Source organism: Aquarana catesbeiana, linkage group LG01 (assembly GCF_042186555.1).
Source record: "Aquarana catesbeiana isolate 2022-GZ linkage group LG01, ASM4218655v1, whole genome shotgun sequence".
NCBI classification, from domain to species: Eukaryota; Metazoa; Chordata; class Amphibia; order Anura; family Ranidae; genus Aquarana; species Aquarana catesbeiana.
This window is the reverse complement of record NC_133324.1, coordinates 398,690,003-398,709,071: the sequence shown is the minus strand read 5'-3', so window position 1 is coordinate 398,709,071 and position 19,069 is coordinate 398,690,003. Positions and strand designations below refer to the sequence as shown.

At 42.6% G+C, this 19,069-nt stretch overlaps 1 protein-coding gene across 2 annotated transcripts in view; it reads right to left on the bottom strand.

The window, feature by feature from the left end:
• DOCK8 (dedicator of cytokinesis 8) overlaps positions 1-19,069 on the bottom strand; it is a 229,135-nt gene that overhangs the window by 186,684 nt on the left and 23,382 nt on the right. Inside the window, exons 2-3 of one of the 2 annotated variants that reach the window (XM_073634844.1) lie at positions 18,462-18,564; positions 3,302-3,471 (exon numbers count right to left, since the gene is read on the bottom strand). In XM_073634844.1, the coding sequence (XP_073490945.1) occupies positions 3,302-3,471; positions 18,462-18,564 (273 nt within the window). Of the gene's footprint in view, positions 1-3,301; positions 3,472-8,940; positions 9,050-18,461; positions 18,565-19,069 lie in introns of those variants that run through there. The other variant, XM_073634849.1, reaches the window with a different exon arrangement.

Here is a 19,069-nt window from a genome sequence, read left to right as displayed (position 1 = left end):
CCAATGTGTGAAAAGAAAATATCCCCCACACCATTACACCACCACCATCAGCCTGAACCATTGATACAAGGCAGGATGGATCCATGCTTTCATGTTGTTTACACCAAATTCTGACCCTTTTATCTAAAATTCGCAACTGAAATTGAGACTCATCAGACCAGGCAATGTTTTTCCAATCTTGTCAAATATTGGTGAGTCTGTGCGAATGGTAGCCTCAGTTTCCTGTTCTTAGCTGCCTGGAGTGGCACCGGGTGTTGTCTTCTGCTGCTGTAGTCCATCTGTTTCAAGGTCGGATATGTTGTGCGTTCAGAGATGGTATTCTGCATACCTTGGTTGTAACAAGTGGTTATTCGAGTTAATGTTGCCTTTCTATCATCTCAAACCAGTCTGCCCATTCTCTTCTGACCTCTGACATCAACAAGGCATTTTCGTCTACACAACTGCCACTTGCTGGATATTTTCTCTTTTTTAGACCATTCTCTGTAAACCCTAGAGATGGCTGTGTGTGAAAATCCCAGTAGATCAGCAGTTTTTGAAATACTCAGACCAGCCCTTCTGGCACCAACAACCATGCCACGTTCAAAGTCACTTACATCTCTTTTCTTCCCCCATTCTGATGTTTAAACTTTAGCAAGTTGTCTTCACCACGTCCAGATGTCTAAATGCATTGAGCTGCTGCCATGTGATTGGCTGATTAGCAATATGTGTTACCAAGCAATTGAACAGGTGTACCTAATAAAGTGATTTGTGAGTATATATAACACACAGTGGGGGAACTAAGTATTTGATCCCCTGAAGATTTTGTAAGTTTGCCCACATACAAAGAAATGGGGGGTCTATATTTTTTATCATAGGTGTATTTTAAATGATATAGGCAGAACATCAACCAAAAATCCAGAAAAAACACATAAAACAAATGCTATAAATTAAGTTTCAGTTCAGTGAGTGAAATAAGTATTTGATCCCCAAGCAAAACATGACTTGGCGGAGAAACCTTTATTGGCAAGCACAGAGGTAAGATGTTTCTTGTCGGTGGTTATCAGGTTTGCACACATCTCAGGAAGGATTTTAGTCCACTCTTCTTTACAGATCTTCTCTAAATCCTTAAGGTTTCTTGGCTGTCGCTTGGCAACTCGAAGTTTCAGCTCCCTCCATAAATTTTCTATAAGATTAAGGTCTGGAGACTGGCTAGGCCACCCCATGACCTTATTGTGCTTCTTCTTGAGACACTCCTTTGTTGCCTTGGCGGTATGTTTTGGGTCATTGTCATGCTGAAAGACTCATCCATGACCCATCTTCTGTGTTCTGGCTGAGGGAAGAAGGTTCTCATCCAAGATTTTACAATACATGGCCCTATCCATTGACCCCTCAATGTGGCAAAGTCTGCCTGTACCTTTAGCAGAGAAACAGCCCCAAAGCATAAAGTTTCCACCTCCGTGCTTGACTGTAGGGATGTTGTTCTTAAAGTCATAGTCAGCATTTTTCTTCCTCCAAACACGGCGAGTCGAGTTAATGCCAAAGACCTCAATTTTGGTCTCATCTGACCATAGCACTTTCACAGCACAGCACTGTGACATTAAGGTCACAGAGTGGCCAAGCCAGTCTCCAGACCTTAATCTTATAGAAAATTTATGAAGGGAGCTGAAACATTGAGTTGCCAAGCAACAGCCAAGAAACCCTAAAGATTTAGAGAAGATCTGTAAAAAAGAGTGGACCAAAATCCCTCCTGAGATGTGTGCAAACCTGGTCACCAACTACAAGAAACATCTTACCTCTGTGCTTGCCAACAAGGGTTTCTCCAAGTACGAAGTCATGTTTTGCTTGGGGATCAAATACTTATTTCACTCACTGAACTGCAACTTAATTTGTAGAATTTGTTGTATGTGGTTTTTTTTCTGCATTTTTGGTTGATATTCTGTCTCTATCATTTAAAATACACCTATGATAAAATATTATAGACCCTTCATTTCTTTGTATGTGGGCAAACTTACAAAATCTGCAGGGGATCAAATACTTATTTCCCCCACTGTATATATATATTCCAACTCCAGACAAAAGGGTATATGTTTTGGAGAGTACAGGGAGGGTTAGAGTTTTTGTCACCACCTGTATGTCTCTTGGGGAGATTTTTTTTCCCTTCCTGTCAGAACCCACTAGGGACACATATAAAAAGAGGTTTTAGCAAAGTGTCACAGTGAAAACCACTCCCCATATTTCTCTTACCGGTTTCAGAGGGACAGAAAGTAAGGAGAAATTTCTCAAATGCTGACAGAAAAAAAATAAAAACCTACTTGATAGAAAATGTATTTGAGTTGTGCCATAAAGTAAAACTCAAGCCAAAATATTTTTTAAGCTTTGGGTAGAGCGGGGTTGCTTTTTGTATTTTATGGGGTGATTTCTGTTCATACCTGCCCTAGTGGCCACTTGGATCTCTCCAACTGGGACACATACAGCCATAAAATGTATTTATAATAGAGTCGGGAAAGGTAAGAACCACTGTCAGGTTTTTACTGCTATCTTGTTGTGGCTATACCTTTACTTTCAGGGCATCAGCACAGGAAGTGAGAGAATATCTCCCCAAGAGAGTGCAAGAAAAAAATAACAGAGGTAACTTTTAACCCTTCTCCGTTCCATTTAATATAAAATAACTTTTGGCTGGAGTTATACTTTAAGTAGTATTGCCATCCTGGCACACATACCTAATTACTTTATTAAAGTGGTTGTTAACCCACTTTCGGTCATTTACATACTTAGTTTTGTATCCTAATAGAGTGTCCCCCTGTCTCTGTGTTTCATTAAAAAAATACCTCTTTCACCGTATTTCACGCTGGCTCCCGGCGCTCATGTAACCACCTGTTTCTCCTCTCTGCCCTTCTTGCAGAAGCAGCGGGTGGTGCTGAGGTTTCCCGCTGATGTCAGCGGGACGCGAGGAGGAGAGGAGACACAACCGATCACGTGATCGTCGGGAGCCACCGTGAGATACGGCGAAGGAGGTATTTTTTTAATTAAATAATGGGGCACTCTATTAGGATACAGAACTGAGTATGTAAAAATATACAGACTGACGGAGGGACGCAAACAGACCAGGGCTCAGCAGCCATGATTATCGTGGCCTGTTTGCATAGGGGAGGGGAGAAGCTGGCAGGATCAGCCAGGTTTTTTAGGTGTTGCAGAGGTCCAAATTATACAGCACAGTGCTTTAAAGGAACAGAATCTATGTTTTTTGTTTTTGTTTTGGGTTAACAAATGCTTTAATCATTATATAACATTTATAGCATCTGCCATTACTGAATATACATACCCTTCTTCTGGCAGTGAAGGCTGCAATGTCCTACACTCCTTGGGTTTGTATATAAGTTCCAGATCATCTTCAGGAAAGTCTCCAAGCTCTGGAAGAAGTTCATGATTTTGCATATGTGACATCAGAAAGTTTTCAAAATCTATTGGGTCAACTGCGTCGTAATCTGGAGGCTGCAGACAGAAAAAGACCATGTTATTTTATGTTATATTGTATCTGTTTTTATGAGGTCCATATTGTCATAGATCCACATTGTCAGAATGTATAACAGGTTGAACATGGACTATTAGTATTTTTGCACCAGCTGAAAAAATGATAACTGTAGTATATAGTTATTACAATAAGTCAGACATATATATTTATGTATGGAAAAATACCAGTGTAAATGAAAATAGAGAATAATTGTCAGGAAATCAGCCTGTCTTGCCTGTTAGTCTTGGAAATTCCCAACTTTTTTTTTCACCTGTGTAGCTATAGTAGAAATCTGAACGTTTTCTGAAAATGTCACTTCTAGGGACAAGCTTGGGTTCTGTCCAAATTCAGAAATGACCTGTCTTTGTTGGACCAATGACCTAAGGGCTCCACAGCTGCATGTATATAAATGGGCGGGGATTCTCATGATATTGTTGATCAAATATGATCACATGGACATTGACCCAATATGGATACGAGTCAATATTAGGTCATTGATGTCACAAGCATTCTTGTCCTTTGGTGTGGGGGGCAGGGAATCTCCCACCCGCAGCCTATTGGCCCAGCAATGACAGCTAACTTTCAGCCACTCTGCTCTGTTATCAGATAAACGAGAGAGCGTTCAACTACCCTTAAACAAATATTAATTATAGCAGAGGAATGCTTCAAAATGTTGCTACAAAGGCTGCTGATATGACATCCAAGATGGCGGCACCCAGCAGTAGTCCCAGGTCGGTTCAATATCATAACATTATCAATATTTACAGAGAGATTAAGAGCAAGGCAAATTAACATATAACCTTATGTGAAATCTGTTGCTGATATTATTAGTATGGAGACAATAGAAAGACAGTGCAAAGTTTACTATCCCCCTATTGTTGGTCTGTGTAGAAATCTCCCCTTACATTGGTGGTCTGGGGAAAAGTGTTGTCTCAGATTCGTAATAAGTTGGAAGAATGCTCCTTACATCAGTGGTCAGTTGGAAGAATACTTCTAAAGCCCCATACACACGATAGGACTTTGTACTAACTTTCCCTTGGATTTTTGTCAAAGGGCGTTGGCTAGAAGTTTGTCTTGCATACAGACGACAGGACTTTTCCAGCCAACTTTCACCAAATCACGTGGTTTTTCAGCTCTTTACCACCACCCTTTGGTCAACTTCTGTATTGTTGTCTGATATGCGCCAATGCCAGGCACTGTGTTTGGTATGAATCTTGAGGGGGAACTCCACGCCAAATTTTAAATAAAAAAACGGCATGGGTTCCCCTCCAGGGGCATACCAGGCCCTTAGGTCTGGTATGGATTTTAAGGGGAACCCCCTACTCCGAAAAAAACGGTGTGGGGTCCCCCCCCAAATCCATACCAGACCCCTATCTGAACACGCAGCCCGGCCGGTCAGGAAAGGGGGGTGGGGACGAGCGAGCGCCCCCCCCCCTCCTGAGCCTTACCAGGCCGCATGCCCTCAACATGGGGGGGTGGGTGCTTTGGGGGAGGGGGGCGCCCTGCAGCCCCCCCACCCCAAAGCACCTTGTCCCTATGTTGATGAGGACAAGGGCCTCTTCCCGACAACCCTGGCCGTTGGTTGTCGGGGTCTGCGGGTGGGGGGCTTATCGGAATCTGGGAGCCCCCTTTAATAAGGGGGCCCCCAGATCCCGGCCCCCCACCCTATGTGAATGAGTATGGGGTACAGGTTTTAAAATTAATTTATTAGGCAGCTCCGGGTTCTTCTTCTGACTTCGGGGGTCTCTCCGATGTCTTCTCCCTCTCTCCGGTGACGTGTCCACGCTCTCTGGATCTTCTCTGGTGCCTTCTTCCTTCTGCCGGGCTCCTCCGCTATCTTCTGCTTCTTTTACCGCTCTTTTGCTAGCAGAGGAGCCCGGCCATCTGGATCGTCTTCTTCCCTCTTCTCTTCTAGAGATGTTGACACGACGCTCTCTCCAGCTGTAATGCTGTCTGTGAGCTCTGCTATGACTTATATAGCCCCCTTATGACATCACAGTCCTGGGGCATGCTGGGACTGTGAGGTCATAAGGGGGCGTGGTCATGTCATCATGCTAAAACCTGTGTAGTGTGTTTTATTTATTGACACTTTTTTTCCCTAGGTGAATGGGTACTCTTTCACATAGGGTGGGGGGCCAGGATCTGGGGGCCCCCTTATTAAAGGGGGCTCCCGGATTCCGATAAGCCCCCGCCCGCAGACCCCGACAACCCTGGCTGTTGGAAGAGGCCCTTGTCCTCATCAACATGGGGACAAGGTGCTTTGGGGTGGGGGGGCCGCAGTGCGCCCCCCTCCCCCAAAGCACCCACCCCCCATGTTGAGGGCATGCGGCCTGGTACGGCTCAGGAGGGGGGGATGCTCGCTTGTCCCCACTCCCTTTCCTGACCTGCCGGGCTGCGTGCTCGGATAAGGGTCTGGTATGGATTTTGGGGGGGACCCCCACGCCGTTTTTTCGTCGTAGGGGGTTCCCCATAAAATCCATACCAGACCTAAGGGCCTGGTATACCTCCAGAGGGGAATTCCCGCTCGTGCTCGCCGCAGTAGGAAAATGTGTTTTTCCTATTGCAGTCAGTGCGAGATGTACAGTACCCTGTCCCCGAGAACCAGTGAGATGGGTTCGTGCTGGAAACATTCTCGCGGCCGCGTACTGTAGTTTGTACAAAAGTCCGATGCTTTTGTGTACACACGATCGGACTTTTGTTGCCGGAAAGTTTGTCCGTTCGCACAGCCAACAAAAGTCCGATGGAAACAGAAAAAGTTTGTCCGATGGAGCGTACACACGGTCAGATGTTGCTTCAAAACAGCTAATTTGCATGTTTGTTGTCAAAAAGTCCGATCGTATGTACGGGCCTTTACCTTGTGCAGAAATTTCCCCTTATATCAGTGACCAGTGAAAAACAGCATTCTTAGATCGATAAGTAGGAAGAAATATTTTTACATTATTGATCAATAGGAAGAATGACCCCCCCTTTATAAACAGCTAAAAAGATCATTAATGAGGGAAATTCTGCAGGGTGGCAAGGAGGCCATGTCTCATTCATCTAGCCAGTAAGGGAGTGAAGGAAGTTGGTGGAAGTGAAATGGTCTATAAATATGAAGAACGTGGCAGTGTTTGTAGACTAGAACCATCCTGAATCAAGGCCACAAAGCTATCAAACGCATGCATATCTTGGGTTTGTATTCTGTGGCTCAGCTTCCCTTTAATAAAAATTGCCGCAAATAAGTGTTTACTGCTGCATTGCAGGTAAGAAAAGATGTACTCATAGGCCAAGGGGATGTAGGATTTTTAGACTGCATGGACACCAACAGACATAGGGAAGTATATTCTAAAATCAAAACACTGGTCTGCTAGTTTAGAGCTTGGAAGTAAGATCATTTCACAAAAAAATAGGAATTGGTCAGAAACCAACATATAGTAAAAGCTGGACAGGAAAATGGCAATGACCTAGATATGACCAAGGTGTGTGTCTTGTAACATGGAGACCACTGGGAGCATTAAGTGAATTACAAAAAAATAAAGGAATAAAAGACAATAAGTAAATTTCAGTTATAGGCACATCCAATATTGTACAGAAAAACCCAAAAAGGAAAATTTGTGACAAGTTCTGTAGCTTACAAGAATTTTAAACCTTTACTGATCCACTTCAGACGTCTCGAATGACCTTGTGATCCATGTGAACAAGATGCTGTTAAGTTACATCACAAGGATGACACACTTATTGAACTTAGACATAAGGGAGATGTACAGCCAACGCTGGTACGTTCTGCAATCCTGTGACCCGTTTTCAGCTGACAGCGGGCTGAAGCCCGCTGTCAGCTTATGTCACTGAGCGAGTCCAGGCTGGGGAAAGATTGCGACCATATGGTCGAGATCCGAGCAGAAACCTGGACCGACAGCTGGCTCAGGCTCTCAGCGATCCACTGAGAGCCTGAGCCAGCCGCTCCAGCCCCCTCCACGGCCCCGCGATCAAGTGAGCGCAGGGGGGGGGGGGTCAAAGCAGAGAGCTGGTGACTGACAGTCACCAGCTCTCTGCTCACGGAGAACTGAGAACCAAATTATCAGCGGTGTTTGATCGCTTGGTTCTCAGTCTTAGAGCCAGTGGGGGACAGATGTAGCATCAGACGGATGCTGCATCCACCTAAATTAGTATGATTTTAAAAAAAGCAACTCTTTTAAGCTGGATTTAAAAACAAGTCCTAGTCGTAACATTTTCAAATTATTTGGCAAGACATACAATAATTAAGGCTGGCCATACATTATACTATTTTCTTATTCAATTTCCTTTAGATTTACTATCAACTATGTAGTGTAAGGGCCTGTCTGATTGCATGCAAATTAAAAGTGTTTAGGTTTGACCTCATATTATATGGTTTTGTTAAATCTAAAGGAAAAAAAGCTGTCAACATGGCTTTGCATTTGTATCTTTCCCCAGAATTAGAAAAAAAACAAGAAGGCCTGTTAACTGTCCTTCGTTATATTTCAGAGTTCAGTTGCTATGATTTTTCTCATCCTCAGTTTGCATTATCTATATTCTATAAACCATTTATAATACAAAGGTCTGTAGATAAAAGGAAATATCACCTATAGGTGGCAAATTGCACAAATAGTAGATATTTAATGCTCTAATTCTTTTATCGTAGAAACACAGACATAGACTGGCAAATCTGCGTTTGTTCACTGTGGCTATTCAATAAAATGAAGAAATTTTAAGAGCAAAAACCAGAGTGCGGATCATTTTTTCTACATTACTCTACTCAGCCAGCGACTGTGGATCAAGCACCTGGGAGCTCTGCTATCTATGTGTTGTATGGGTAGTAGCACTGTCTTTTCGGTTTATACTGTAGACTGGCAAACCCCAAAATGCTGTGAACTCAAGGACAAGAAACGTGTATACATAGAATGAAAGCCAAGGGAGCAGATGGTTATAATAAACAGTTTGAATAGTAAAATGTATGCATAGGGCCTTATTTACTAAAGGAAAATCCACTTTGCACAGCAAGTGCACTTGAAGTAAAGTCACTGTAGATCCGAGGAGGGGACATGCAAGGAAAATAAAAAAACAGCATTTTAGCTTGCACATGATTGGATAATAAAATCAGCAGAGCTTCCCCTCATTTCAGATCTTCCCCTCAGATTTACAGCGACTGCACTTCCAAGTGCACTTGTAGTGCAAAGTGGATTTGCCTTTTGTAAATAACCCCCATAGTATTCTACACACACACACACACACACACACCTAAAATTAAGTATAACCAACTAAATACTAATAACAAAAAAACTTACTTCCTAATCAACTGAAATATTTTAAATATCTGAAAAATGTCATCATTCTATATTATAATATAGCAGCAAAGTGAAACAATATCAAATGTTTTTTTATCTAAGAGTTAATGAGAAGAATTCATGTGCCCTTGAAAAGTATCCTCAAACCACAAATGAGAAAAAACGTACCGTTCAGAAAAGCAGCTTAAGTGTTTATGAATGTTACACCGGGGTATCTTTCAAGATGGCTGCTACAGGAAACGTACAAGTTAGTTCTATAGTATAAACCTTCACAGGGTTTTGCCTAACACTGCACAAGAATCCCACAAGCAGCAGAGAACGGAAATAAACCTCTTACCATAACGTGTGTTTGAGGAAGTGACTAAAAACACATGAATACTTAACCAAAAGGCATATACTTTAAGCAGAAGCGCAGATATCATAGCATTCCTACTGGCATCATGTCCTTTTCAGATTATGTCATCGTATATTACATTTATGATCGATTTAAAATTAAGCTTTTTTTTTTTTTTCGTTTTGAAAAGAGTGGTAAAGGGTTAGAGCCTCTGACAGTTTTTATTGCATTCTATGTCTCTACTAGAGAGCATTACTATCTCTGTTTTTTATGGTAACCACTGTCACTGGGGCTAAAGGTGAGGGAAATTAAATATTTTTCAGTTGACAGCAGAATAGGAATATAGGAAACATCTTTTCTGGTGACAACTGTGTAAGAGGGGGGTTCCCTTTAATTTGACAGGATTTCCTATCCCTTCCTATTGCATATACAGGACAGGAAGTCAAGTGACATTTCCCGAATAGCACACAGATGGCAGATGTGTCTTACCATTCCACAGAGCAGGGGTCTCCAAACTTTCTAAAGAAAGGGCCAGTTTACTATCCTTCAGACTTTAGATGGGCCAGACTGTGGCCAGTAGAAGTAGAAAATGTCCTGGTGTCGGTAACAACGCTCCATCATTGGTGTCCATGAGAGGAATAGTACCCCATTATTGTTGTCAGTGGGAGGAAGAGTATTCCATAACTGGTGTCAGTGGGAGGAATAGTGCCCCATCATTGGTTGAGTGGGAGGAAGAGTGTCTCATCATTGGTGTCAATGGGAGGAAGAGTGCCCCGTAGTGGATGTCAGTGGGAGGAATACTGCCCTATTGTTGGTATCAGTGGCAGGAATTATGCCCCGTTGTTAATTTCAGTGGGAGGAATAGTAACCCAAGGGCCAGATTAAGGCAAGATAAGGGCCACATCCAGCCCCTAGGTCACAGTTTGGAGACCAATGTCATAGAGCACATGTGTCAAACACAAGGCCTGAGGGGTAAATCAGGCCCATCAAGCCATTTCATGTGGCCCTCATACAAACCTTGCAGCTGCGGCACCCCCCTCATCTAGGGTTGCCACCTCATCCCTTTAAACCCGAACACATATGAATTACACAGATTCTGAGGCTAATTTAATGCAGATAATCAACCACAGAACCTGTGTAATAAATATGTATTCGGTTTTAAAGGGGTGAGGTGGCAACCCCACTCTCATCTCTGCCCCACCTTGTCTCAGCAGTCAGCAGCAGAGAGGAGGACAGAACTCCTCTGCCAGATCCTTCTCGGTGCAGGTGCGGAGAGGCTCATCTCCCCCACCCCACCCTGTCCCAGCAGACAGCAGCAGAGAGAAGGACAGAACTCCTCCTACTGATCCTGTGCCTCTCTGTGCAGATAAATCACACCATTTTCTCCACCTCCCCTGGTCTCAACTCCAGCAGCTGACTACAGCCCTTTCCTGGTCCTCCTCCAGACCCTGCACTTTCTGCTTCCTAGCCCCCCCCCAGCTTTTTCCTGTCAGCAGCACAAGGTAAGGGGGGTGCATTGTGATGTAAGGGAATGTGGGGGAATCGACTTCTGATGGTGGGGATTCCTGACATCTGATGTAAGGGGTCTTAGTCTTACAGATACAACCGGTCCTTTGAGGACAACCATAATGCTGATGCGGTCCGCAATGAAATTGAGTTCAACACCCCTGTATAGAGTATCCAAAATGAAAAAAATACGTTTTTGTTTTGGATCCACCTTAATGCTTCACTTTGCATGTACTGTGGATACAAACAAAAGATTGGGAACAAATACAGAGATTTTCCAAAATGATAAAAAGCTCTCAACTCGTTTTTTGGAAGCAAATCTCTTTGGGGAAAATGTATCAAAAGTGGAGCAGCCAAAATCAGAGAAGCTGTGGACGGCAACCAATCAGCTTCTATCTTCTGCTCAATCAGTTAAACCACAAAAATGAAAGATAGAAGCTGAACAGCTCCTCCAAATTCTGTCTGCCCCAGTTTTGATGAACCCCGCCAATTGTCTTTGTGTTTTTTCTTTGGTCTGAAAGCCCACATTGATCCAGGCCTAGGACAGAAAATTTTCAAAACAGGTCCAGGTTGCATCATCTTTCATTTTCTTACATGTTTCTTTCTTATACAGCAGGGGTCTCCAAACTTTCTAAACAAAGGGCCAGTTTACTGTCCTTCAGACTTTAGGAGAGCCGGACTGTGGCCACTGTGACTAGAAATTGGCTTGGCATCATTGGGAGTAAATACCGTATTTATCGGCATATAACACGCACAGGCGTATAACACGCACATTCATTTTAAGAGGGAAGTTTCAGGAAAAAAACTTAAATTTTAAATAAGGAACTTTGAAGCAAAATAAGGATCAATGCCCATCTGCAGCCTCACAAGTGCCATCAATGCAGCCTCATCAGTCCACATCAATGCAGCCTCACCATTGCCATCAATGCAGCAGCCTCACCATTGCCATCAGTGCAGCCTGATCGATGCCCATCTGCAGCCCAGAGGGGACAGGGAGGGGGGCGGGACGAGCGCCGACAGATTACATACAGATTACATACAGTGAGAATCTCCTATGATAGACAGAACAGTGGTCCAATGGAGGCCCAGGAGACGGGAGTTCCTATTACAGAGGCCGCCAAGTAAACAGGAGATTCTCACTTTATGTAATCTGACGGTGCTCGTCCTGCCCCCCCCCCCCCCCCCGTCCCCCCCCCGTCCCCTCCAAGGCAGCTAAAACTGAAGTATTGGCATATAACACGCACGCACTATTTGCACCCAATTTTCATGGTGAAAAAGTGAGTGTTATACGCCAATAAATACAGTAATACATCTTTGGTATTAGGGGGAGGAATAATGCCCTATTGCTGGTGTCAGTGGAAGGAATAGGGCCCTATCACTGGTGTCAGTGGGAGAAATAGTGTCCCCTTGTTGCTCTCAGTGGAAGATTAATAGTGCCCCATCATTGGCGTCAGTTTGACAAATAGTACCCCATCGTTGACGTCAATGAGAGAAATAGTGCCCCATTGTTGATATCAGTAGCATGAGTATTGCCCCATTGCTGGTGTCAGTGGGAGGAATATAGTGTATTGTATCAGTGAAAGGAAAAGTGCCCAAATGGCTGGATAAAGGAAAGCAATACAATACACAAATGTGTATTGTGGAATAATATGTGTATTGCTATTTTATATTTATGGATGTCCCTATATATGCTGTTATTTCCTAGTGACTACTGTGCTTCAATGTATGTGGAATTCTATTTGTGATGTTTTGTCTAAATACATAAATAAAACATTTCTGTTAAGAAGCCAGGATCTCTCCAGAGTCTGGGCTGGCTCTGTGATGTCAGCTGACAGTGGACTTTAACCCGCTGTCGGCTGAAAATGGCTCACAGGAGTGCAGAACAAAATGCACTCCTGTGATCCCCAGGAGAATAAGGGCCAAAATAGCTTTGTCCCTACAGTACTTCTTCTTTAAAGAATATCTATCATTATATTTTGTACTTTTCTCCCCCTATCGTACATGCTAGGTGCTCCCCAGCCCACAGTTATGATGTGTGAAACGCACCATCTCCCTTCCTGTCGCAGCCAATCTGACAACAGCTTGGAAGGAGACAGCTGCTTCATAACGGTACCTTGTCTTGGTTCTGAGCACTTTCCTAAGACAAGCTCTTTTACAGTTATGCATATACAATTTTTTTTGTTAATGACAGCGACGGTTTAATCATAGCCTTATGTATATGTGACTCCCCAGTCTCCTTCCAAATATAATACACACTACTTGAAATCTAGGTGTCTGGTGTTTGTGAAACTAAAATGTTTCCCATTTCCCATTAAATCCTGGCAAAGCAGGCTGGGAATGATAGTTTCACAAAGCCTTCATAATTGCAACAAATATCTGTATGAGAGTTGGAATTGTTAATAGAAGCAGAAGCTGCCACCTTGCCTTGGGCCCCATTAAGTCTTTACTCAGCTCTGGTTATGAGAGCAGTGTAACCAGGGCTTTTTTCAGCAGGAACGCGGGGGAACGCAGTTCCGGCACCTCCTGGACTGACTGTATGTAATGGTAAGGGGTGCTGCAGGGTATTGAGGCTCACTGCTGGGGGATCTATTCTAGCTAGAGGGGATATATTTTTGCAGGGCAGGTCTATTGTTGCTGGTGGGGGACCTATTGTTGCTAGGGGTGGGTCTTATGTTGCTGGGGGGTCAGTTGTTGCTGAAAGAGATCTACTGTTGGGGGGAGGAGTCTATTGTTGATGGCTGCCGGAGAGTCTATTAATGCTGGCTGTGCGGAGATCTGTTGATGCTGCTGGGACTCTACTGTTGCTGGGGGGGATTTTGCTGTGGGTTGCTCCATTGCTGTTAGGGGGATCTATTGTTGCTGGCTGCAGGGGATCTATTTTACTGCTTTTCTTGATATCATTACCAAATTCCATACAAATTACTTAGCAACACTAAATGATATTTGGTTCTGTATTGTCTAAAAGGGGCGGTACTGGGAGGTGGGTAGGGGATGGAACCAAGGGATGGTGCTCGGAGGTGGGTAGGGATGGAGAAAAGGGGTGACTCGGAAAGGGGGAGTTCCTGCATCTATTGTCTGAGAAAAAAAGCCCTGAGTGTAACAAATGGTTATGATGGTAAAATGCTCAGGGCATGCATAATGGAGACAAGCAGAAAAGACAAGCAAACCAATTAAAAAAATGCAATATAAAAGTCATTAAGACAGAATACAGAACTCCACTGAACTGTATGGAAGCCATTACAAATGCATGCAATACCCAAGCATTTGCATGCATATGAGACGGTACATGAACTTGCATGACATGAAAAAAAAAAAAATACAACCACTAGCAGTGCAACCTGTAAAGCAACTAACCATTCCCCTTCACGCACCAGAAGTTCTTGTATACAGTACATACCTCCATAATTCTGGAAGTCAAAAAGAAAAAACAAGTTCATCAAGTTCAAGTAGCCCATTACCCAGCATCTCATTGCATGATACGGCTACGTATTGTGGAAGCATGCTACAGTTGATCATCAATGTGCAAAGACATCTCTCACCAATGGCTTATGTTCTACTGTGATACAAATATTTTGACGATTTTATCTTACACTCCAAGTAGTGAAAATAGTGTTAGCCCAGTTCCAGTTTCAGAAGATAGCCCTTAGGGCTCATGCACACAGGACAAATTAAAAACGCAAGCGCTACAGCATTTTTTTTCACGTTTAGCCACGTTTCTACATTAGCGCTGTTGCGCGTTTTTGCGCGGTTTTCCGTGTTTTTTGGCGTTAGCGTTTTTGTGCTTTTTTTCATTAAAATCACTCCTTATAATGTGAAAATGCCTAAAAACTTCAAAGCGCGGCTAAACACTGCTTGTCTAACAGCAGCTGTAAAAATGTCCTGTGTGCATGAGCCCTAAGTAATCTGATCAAACGTCTGTTTTTATGAATTACTAGAATTCCATACATTGTTATGTACTTCTTAACCAACAATATGAAATCCTGATACTTTCTAAAAAAAAAAACAAAACACACAAATAAACAATTTTAAAGTATATCTAAACACAAGAACAAAAACAATACTATTGCAGCTTAAAGCGGATTTCCACCTAAAAATGGAACTTTCGCTTTAAGGGAAGGTGATCCCCTGACATGCCACATTTGGCATGTAATTTTTTTTGGGGGGGGGGGACGGATACCCTCTTTTTAGAGGGTTCCAGCTCCCACTTCCTCCTGGCGCACCGCGGTGCCGGAAGGGAGATCACCTCTCCCCCCTCCCTTTCGGCAATCATCTGGGGCGCCCACAGTGACAATGCCTGCGCCGCAGAGAGGAGGGGGAGACGAGTGGGGCTTCGTTCTCCTGCATCGCTGGACCCTGGGACAGGTAAGTGTCTGATTATTAAAAGTCAGCAGCTGCAGTATTTGTAGCTGCTGACTTTAATTTTTTCTTTAATGACAGAAAGCATTGATCGGAGTGTTCTGGCGGGGGGACTGCCCCCCTGTCAGAACACAACATCTCAACGGGGGGAGATCGCTAAACTAACCTCACATGGTTAGTACAGCGGCTTTAACTGGAGTTCTCAATTTTTTGGGGGGTTGAACAAAACAAAAAGGAATAGTGTGTACAGAGCTTTAGATGTGGTGGCTGCATTCGTTTTCTTCTTTACACTTTTTCTTTTATCTCTACCTGGTAATCCTGTCTTTAACTCGCTGCCTTCCTAGGGCAACAACAGTAATGAGCTGCATTACTCACAAGATTAGCTCACAAGATTTCTGATTGGATTAACAGATATTTTGCTTAAAGTGTTACTAAATGCAGGACCCTGCATTCACTATATCTGGTTTCCCACAGAACATGAAAATGCAATTATTTTAGTAAATATAAACTGCTAAGTAAACTATGGTATAAACTACTAAAGTGAATAGTGGCGCTGTATATGAATAGCGAAATTAACATTGAATAATAAAAGAATCACCCAGTGACAAGTGATAAGAAAACAAAAACAAAAAGGCGCAAAAATGCATTAAAAAAGTTTTTCATTGGTTTACTGTACGGCAACCACTGGTGACATCAGATGCAATAATGGAAGCGATGTTCCGGCTGTGACGATTCCGGTGTGGGTGAGATACTACTACACGCTGAGCTCGTTGTGACCATGCTTTGCCAGTCTCACGCTACTGCAGTGGATGTATCACATGCGTAATTTTAATTTAACCTATGTGAGTACAATGTTTGAAACCTTTTTTTTAATACATTTTTGATCAAACGTTACTGTACTATCGGAGTACTTTGTTTTCTTATATGTGGATCTTTCCATGGGATCAATCACATGTATGGGAGATCGATGGATGATTTAACCCTATATGGCAGGGATATGCAATTAGAAGACCTCCAGCTGTTGCAGAACTACAAGTCCCATGAGGCATAGCAAGACTCTGACAGCCACAAGCATGACACCCAGAAGCAGAGGCATGATGGGAGTTGTAGTTTTGCAACAGCTGGAGGTCCGCTAATTGCATATCCCTGCTATATCGGTTGATGCTTATTTTCCTTCAAAAGGTTTTTATTTTCTTGAAATAAAGAGAAGCTGACATACAAAGAAAAAAAGAACATCCATGGTACAATGGTGGAATGCGGATTACAAGTCATGGGAATGTCAAACAGAAACAAAAGTTGGAGATTTTTGTGAAAATCTGAGAACAAACAAATTGAGTTACTAGTCTCCTAAGGTGTGTGGTAGACTTGTAGATTGCCCGCCTCCCGCCGAAACTGTTGCTACCAGTAAGAGGCTCGGAGTCAAGGAAGGAGCGAAGGGACATCTGCCTCCCCGGCACCTCTAATGGGAACTTACTGTGTCGGAGGATGGGACACCCGCTTCCCTCGGTCCTCCCCGGGGAGTGTCATCTCTCGAAACTTTTGGTCGCTAGGGATGAGCTCTAATAAGGTTCCAGTGGATGTATATAAAACAGGAGAGGATCCCTGAGTGGCAGACAGGATAGCAAGCTGAAGGGGAAGGATAGGTTGAGAAGAGTGAGGAAGGACAGGGGAAGGGAGTAAGGTTCATATACCATGGCTTTGATCTGGGCTTTGGTTGGGAGGGTTGATGCTTATTTGCCGAGCATGAGAGTGTAAGGCAACTTCATTTGGTGAGTGGACACCCAGAGGGGAGTGGAATCACTGTTTGCACGTGTTGTGGTGAATGAACCATACTGAATCTGCTTTTAATGCATTGTGAATCTTTATTGATTAATCATCGTCACATTTAAGGACTTATTCAGTCAATGGACTTTTGTTTTTGTTTTTTATCACTTGTCACTGGGTGATTCTTTTATTATTCAATGTTACTTTAGTTATTCATTTACAGCGCCACTATTCACTTTAGTAGTTTATACTGTAGTTTATTATTTATCCAAGTGGCAGCGTTAGCATTTAATCTTGTTTTACTTATCCTGGCGCAGTGGTGGGATCTTCAGTGTGGGTGAACGAAACTTTGGACCCTTTGATTTTATAAATGGATAAATACCTTTTTTCTCATCAACAGTTAGAGCAGTCTTGTGATTCTATCAGTGTCCAGCCAAGCACTGGTTAAAGCTTGTAGGAGGAGTTTTCTGACTGTCCTATGAGACTGCAAGACCCCTGACTCTGTCTGGACATTGCTGATTGGCCCTGTGCTGATCACATGCACTCTCCCAAGTAATAAATACCTCTCTAGCAAAACACATCAAACCGAGCATGTGCAACCTGACTCCATAGTTTCTGTGTTATCAGGAAAGTTTTAGGGGACAGTGGAAGGAGGGGAGGATCAGAAAAGCCAGGATCAAACAGCCTTTTTACACAATGCACAGGATTAACCCCTTAGGTTCCACAGTGAGGATAACAAGCATGCTTTACTGTATATACAGACTGATTTTACTGTTGTGGGTTTAGTAACACTTCAACTTATTAAACAGATAGGATAAAACACTTTTTATCTTATATTTAACAGACCAAAAAGAAGCAAAAAAGAGAAATGTATTTACGTATAATTTAAAGTGGAACTGCAGACATGTTTTTTTTTTGTCTTCAACTGAGTGGGTAATGGTTGTGATCTCTGTCAGTTTTTGTAATGCTGTTTTGGGTGGAACTCCACTTTAAATACTGTCCATGCATTTTTTATGCAAAATAAAAACGCACCAGACTTCATCTGGTGTGGATCAGCCCTTAGGCCTCATTCTTACCATATGTGCATAAAAACTGATAGAAAACACACACAGATTTGACTTGCATATAATATTTTGGGCTGGTTCACACCATGTGCAGAGACTCGCATTTTTCTGTCTCTGCAAAGACACAAAGAAAACAATAGTTTTCTATGTCCCTTGTTTACACCATAACCCTGGTGTCATGTGAGTTTGTTTTTCTGTGCAAAAATATGCAACATAAAGGTCTCTGCAACAGCACAAAACAACAACTGTTTTCTATGTGCCCTATTAACACCAAAATGTTGATGTGCAGAATGCATATCATGTTGCATATTTCTGTGCAGAAAAAACACGCGCATATTTTTTTTTTTTTTTTGTGCCCTTGCAGAGAGAGGTGCAAAAAAAAAAAAAAAATCGCACATCTCTGCACATGGTGTAAATAAGGCCTTAATGATAAAATTTATTTTTTCAATTGGGACGTGTCAGGAGTGCATTTGTGCAGACTTCTACAGTTACTGATAGGTCCACTTTAAGGAATATACTGTATACATAATGCAGGGAGAGAATAGTGGTACTGCAATACCATTTGTTTGTCCCGTTTGGGTAGATTTGATAATGATTACACTTTTGGAAATCAATATCTGTACTTTTATATTCTCTTGTATGTCAGTTAATGCTGTCATACTCACTAGTTGTAAGGAAGGTGAATTTTGTGTACTCGGACTACGCTGATGTAAAAATCCAGAGGTACCATGAAGGGTGACATGTTTCCTTATTTCTGCTGAAGAATACCTGGATAAAATAAAAAAAAATGTCATCTTTAAACACATTCTGCTAATTAAAATGTCAAGCCAGTTTTAAAATTTACAAATCAATTCCAAATATTATTTCAAGGTTCATTATTACTAAAGTTATTCATTATAAGAGTTAACAAGGACATGCGCTGTGCCCCAAAAAAAAGCAGAGAACAAAAGACTAGCTTTACCACCTTGTGTCAGAGCTAGTCCCATGATGACTGGTGATCTGATTACTGGTGAGGTTATAATCAAGAGGTAACAGGAAAGGTCCAGAAGTAACAGATCCACAGAATAGATGGTACAGAACCAGGGAGATCACTGCACTGTAGATCCTTGGGTACAGAATTCTCTCCAGTAAGGAGAACAGTAAGCAGAATGGTTACATTACTAAATATCATCATGAATCTCCTGAGCCTAACCTTAGATCAGGGGTCTTCAAACTATGGCCCTCCAGTTGTTCAGGAACTACAATTCCCATCATGCCTAGTCATGTCTGTGAA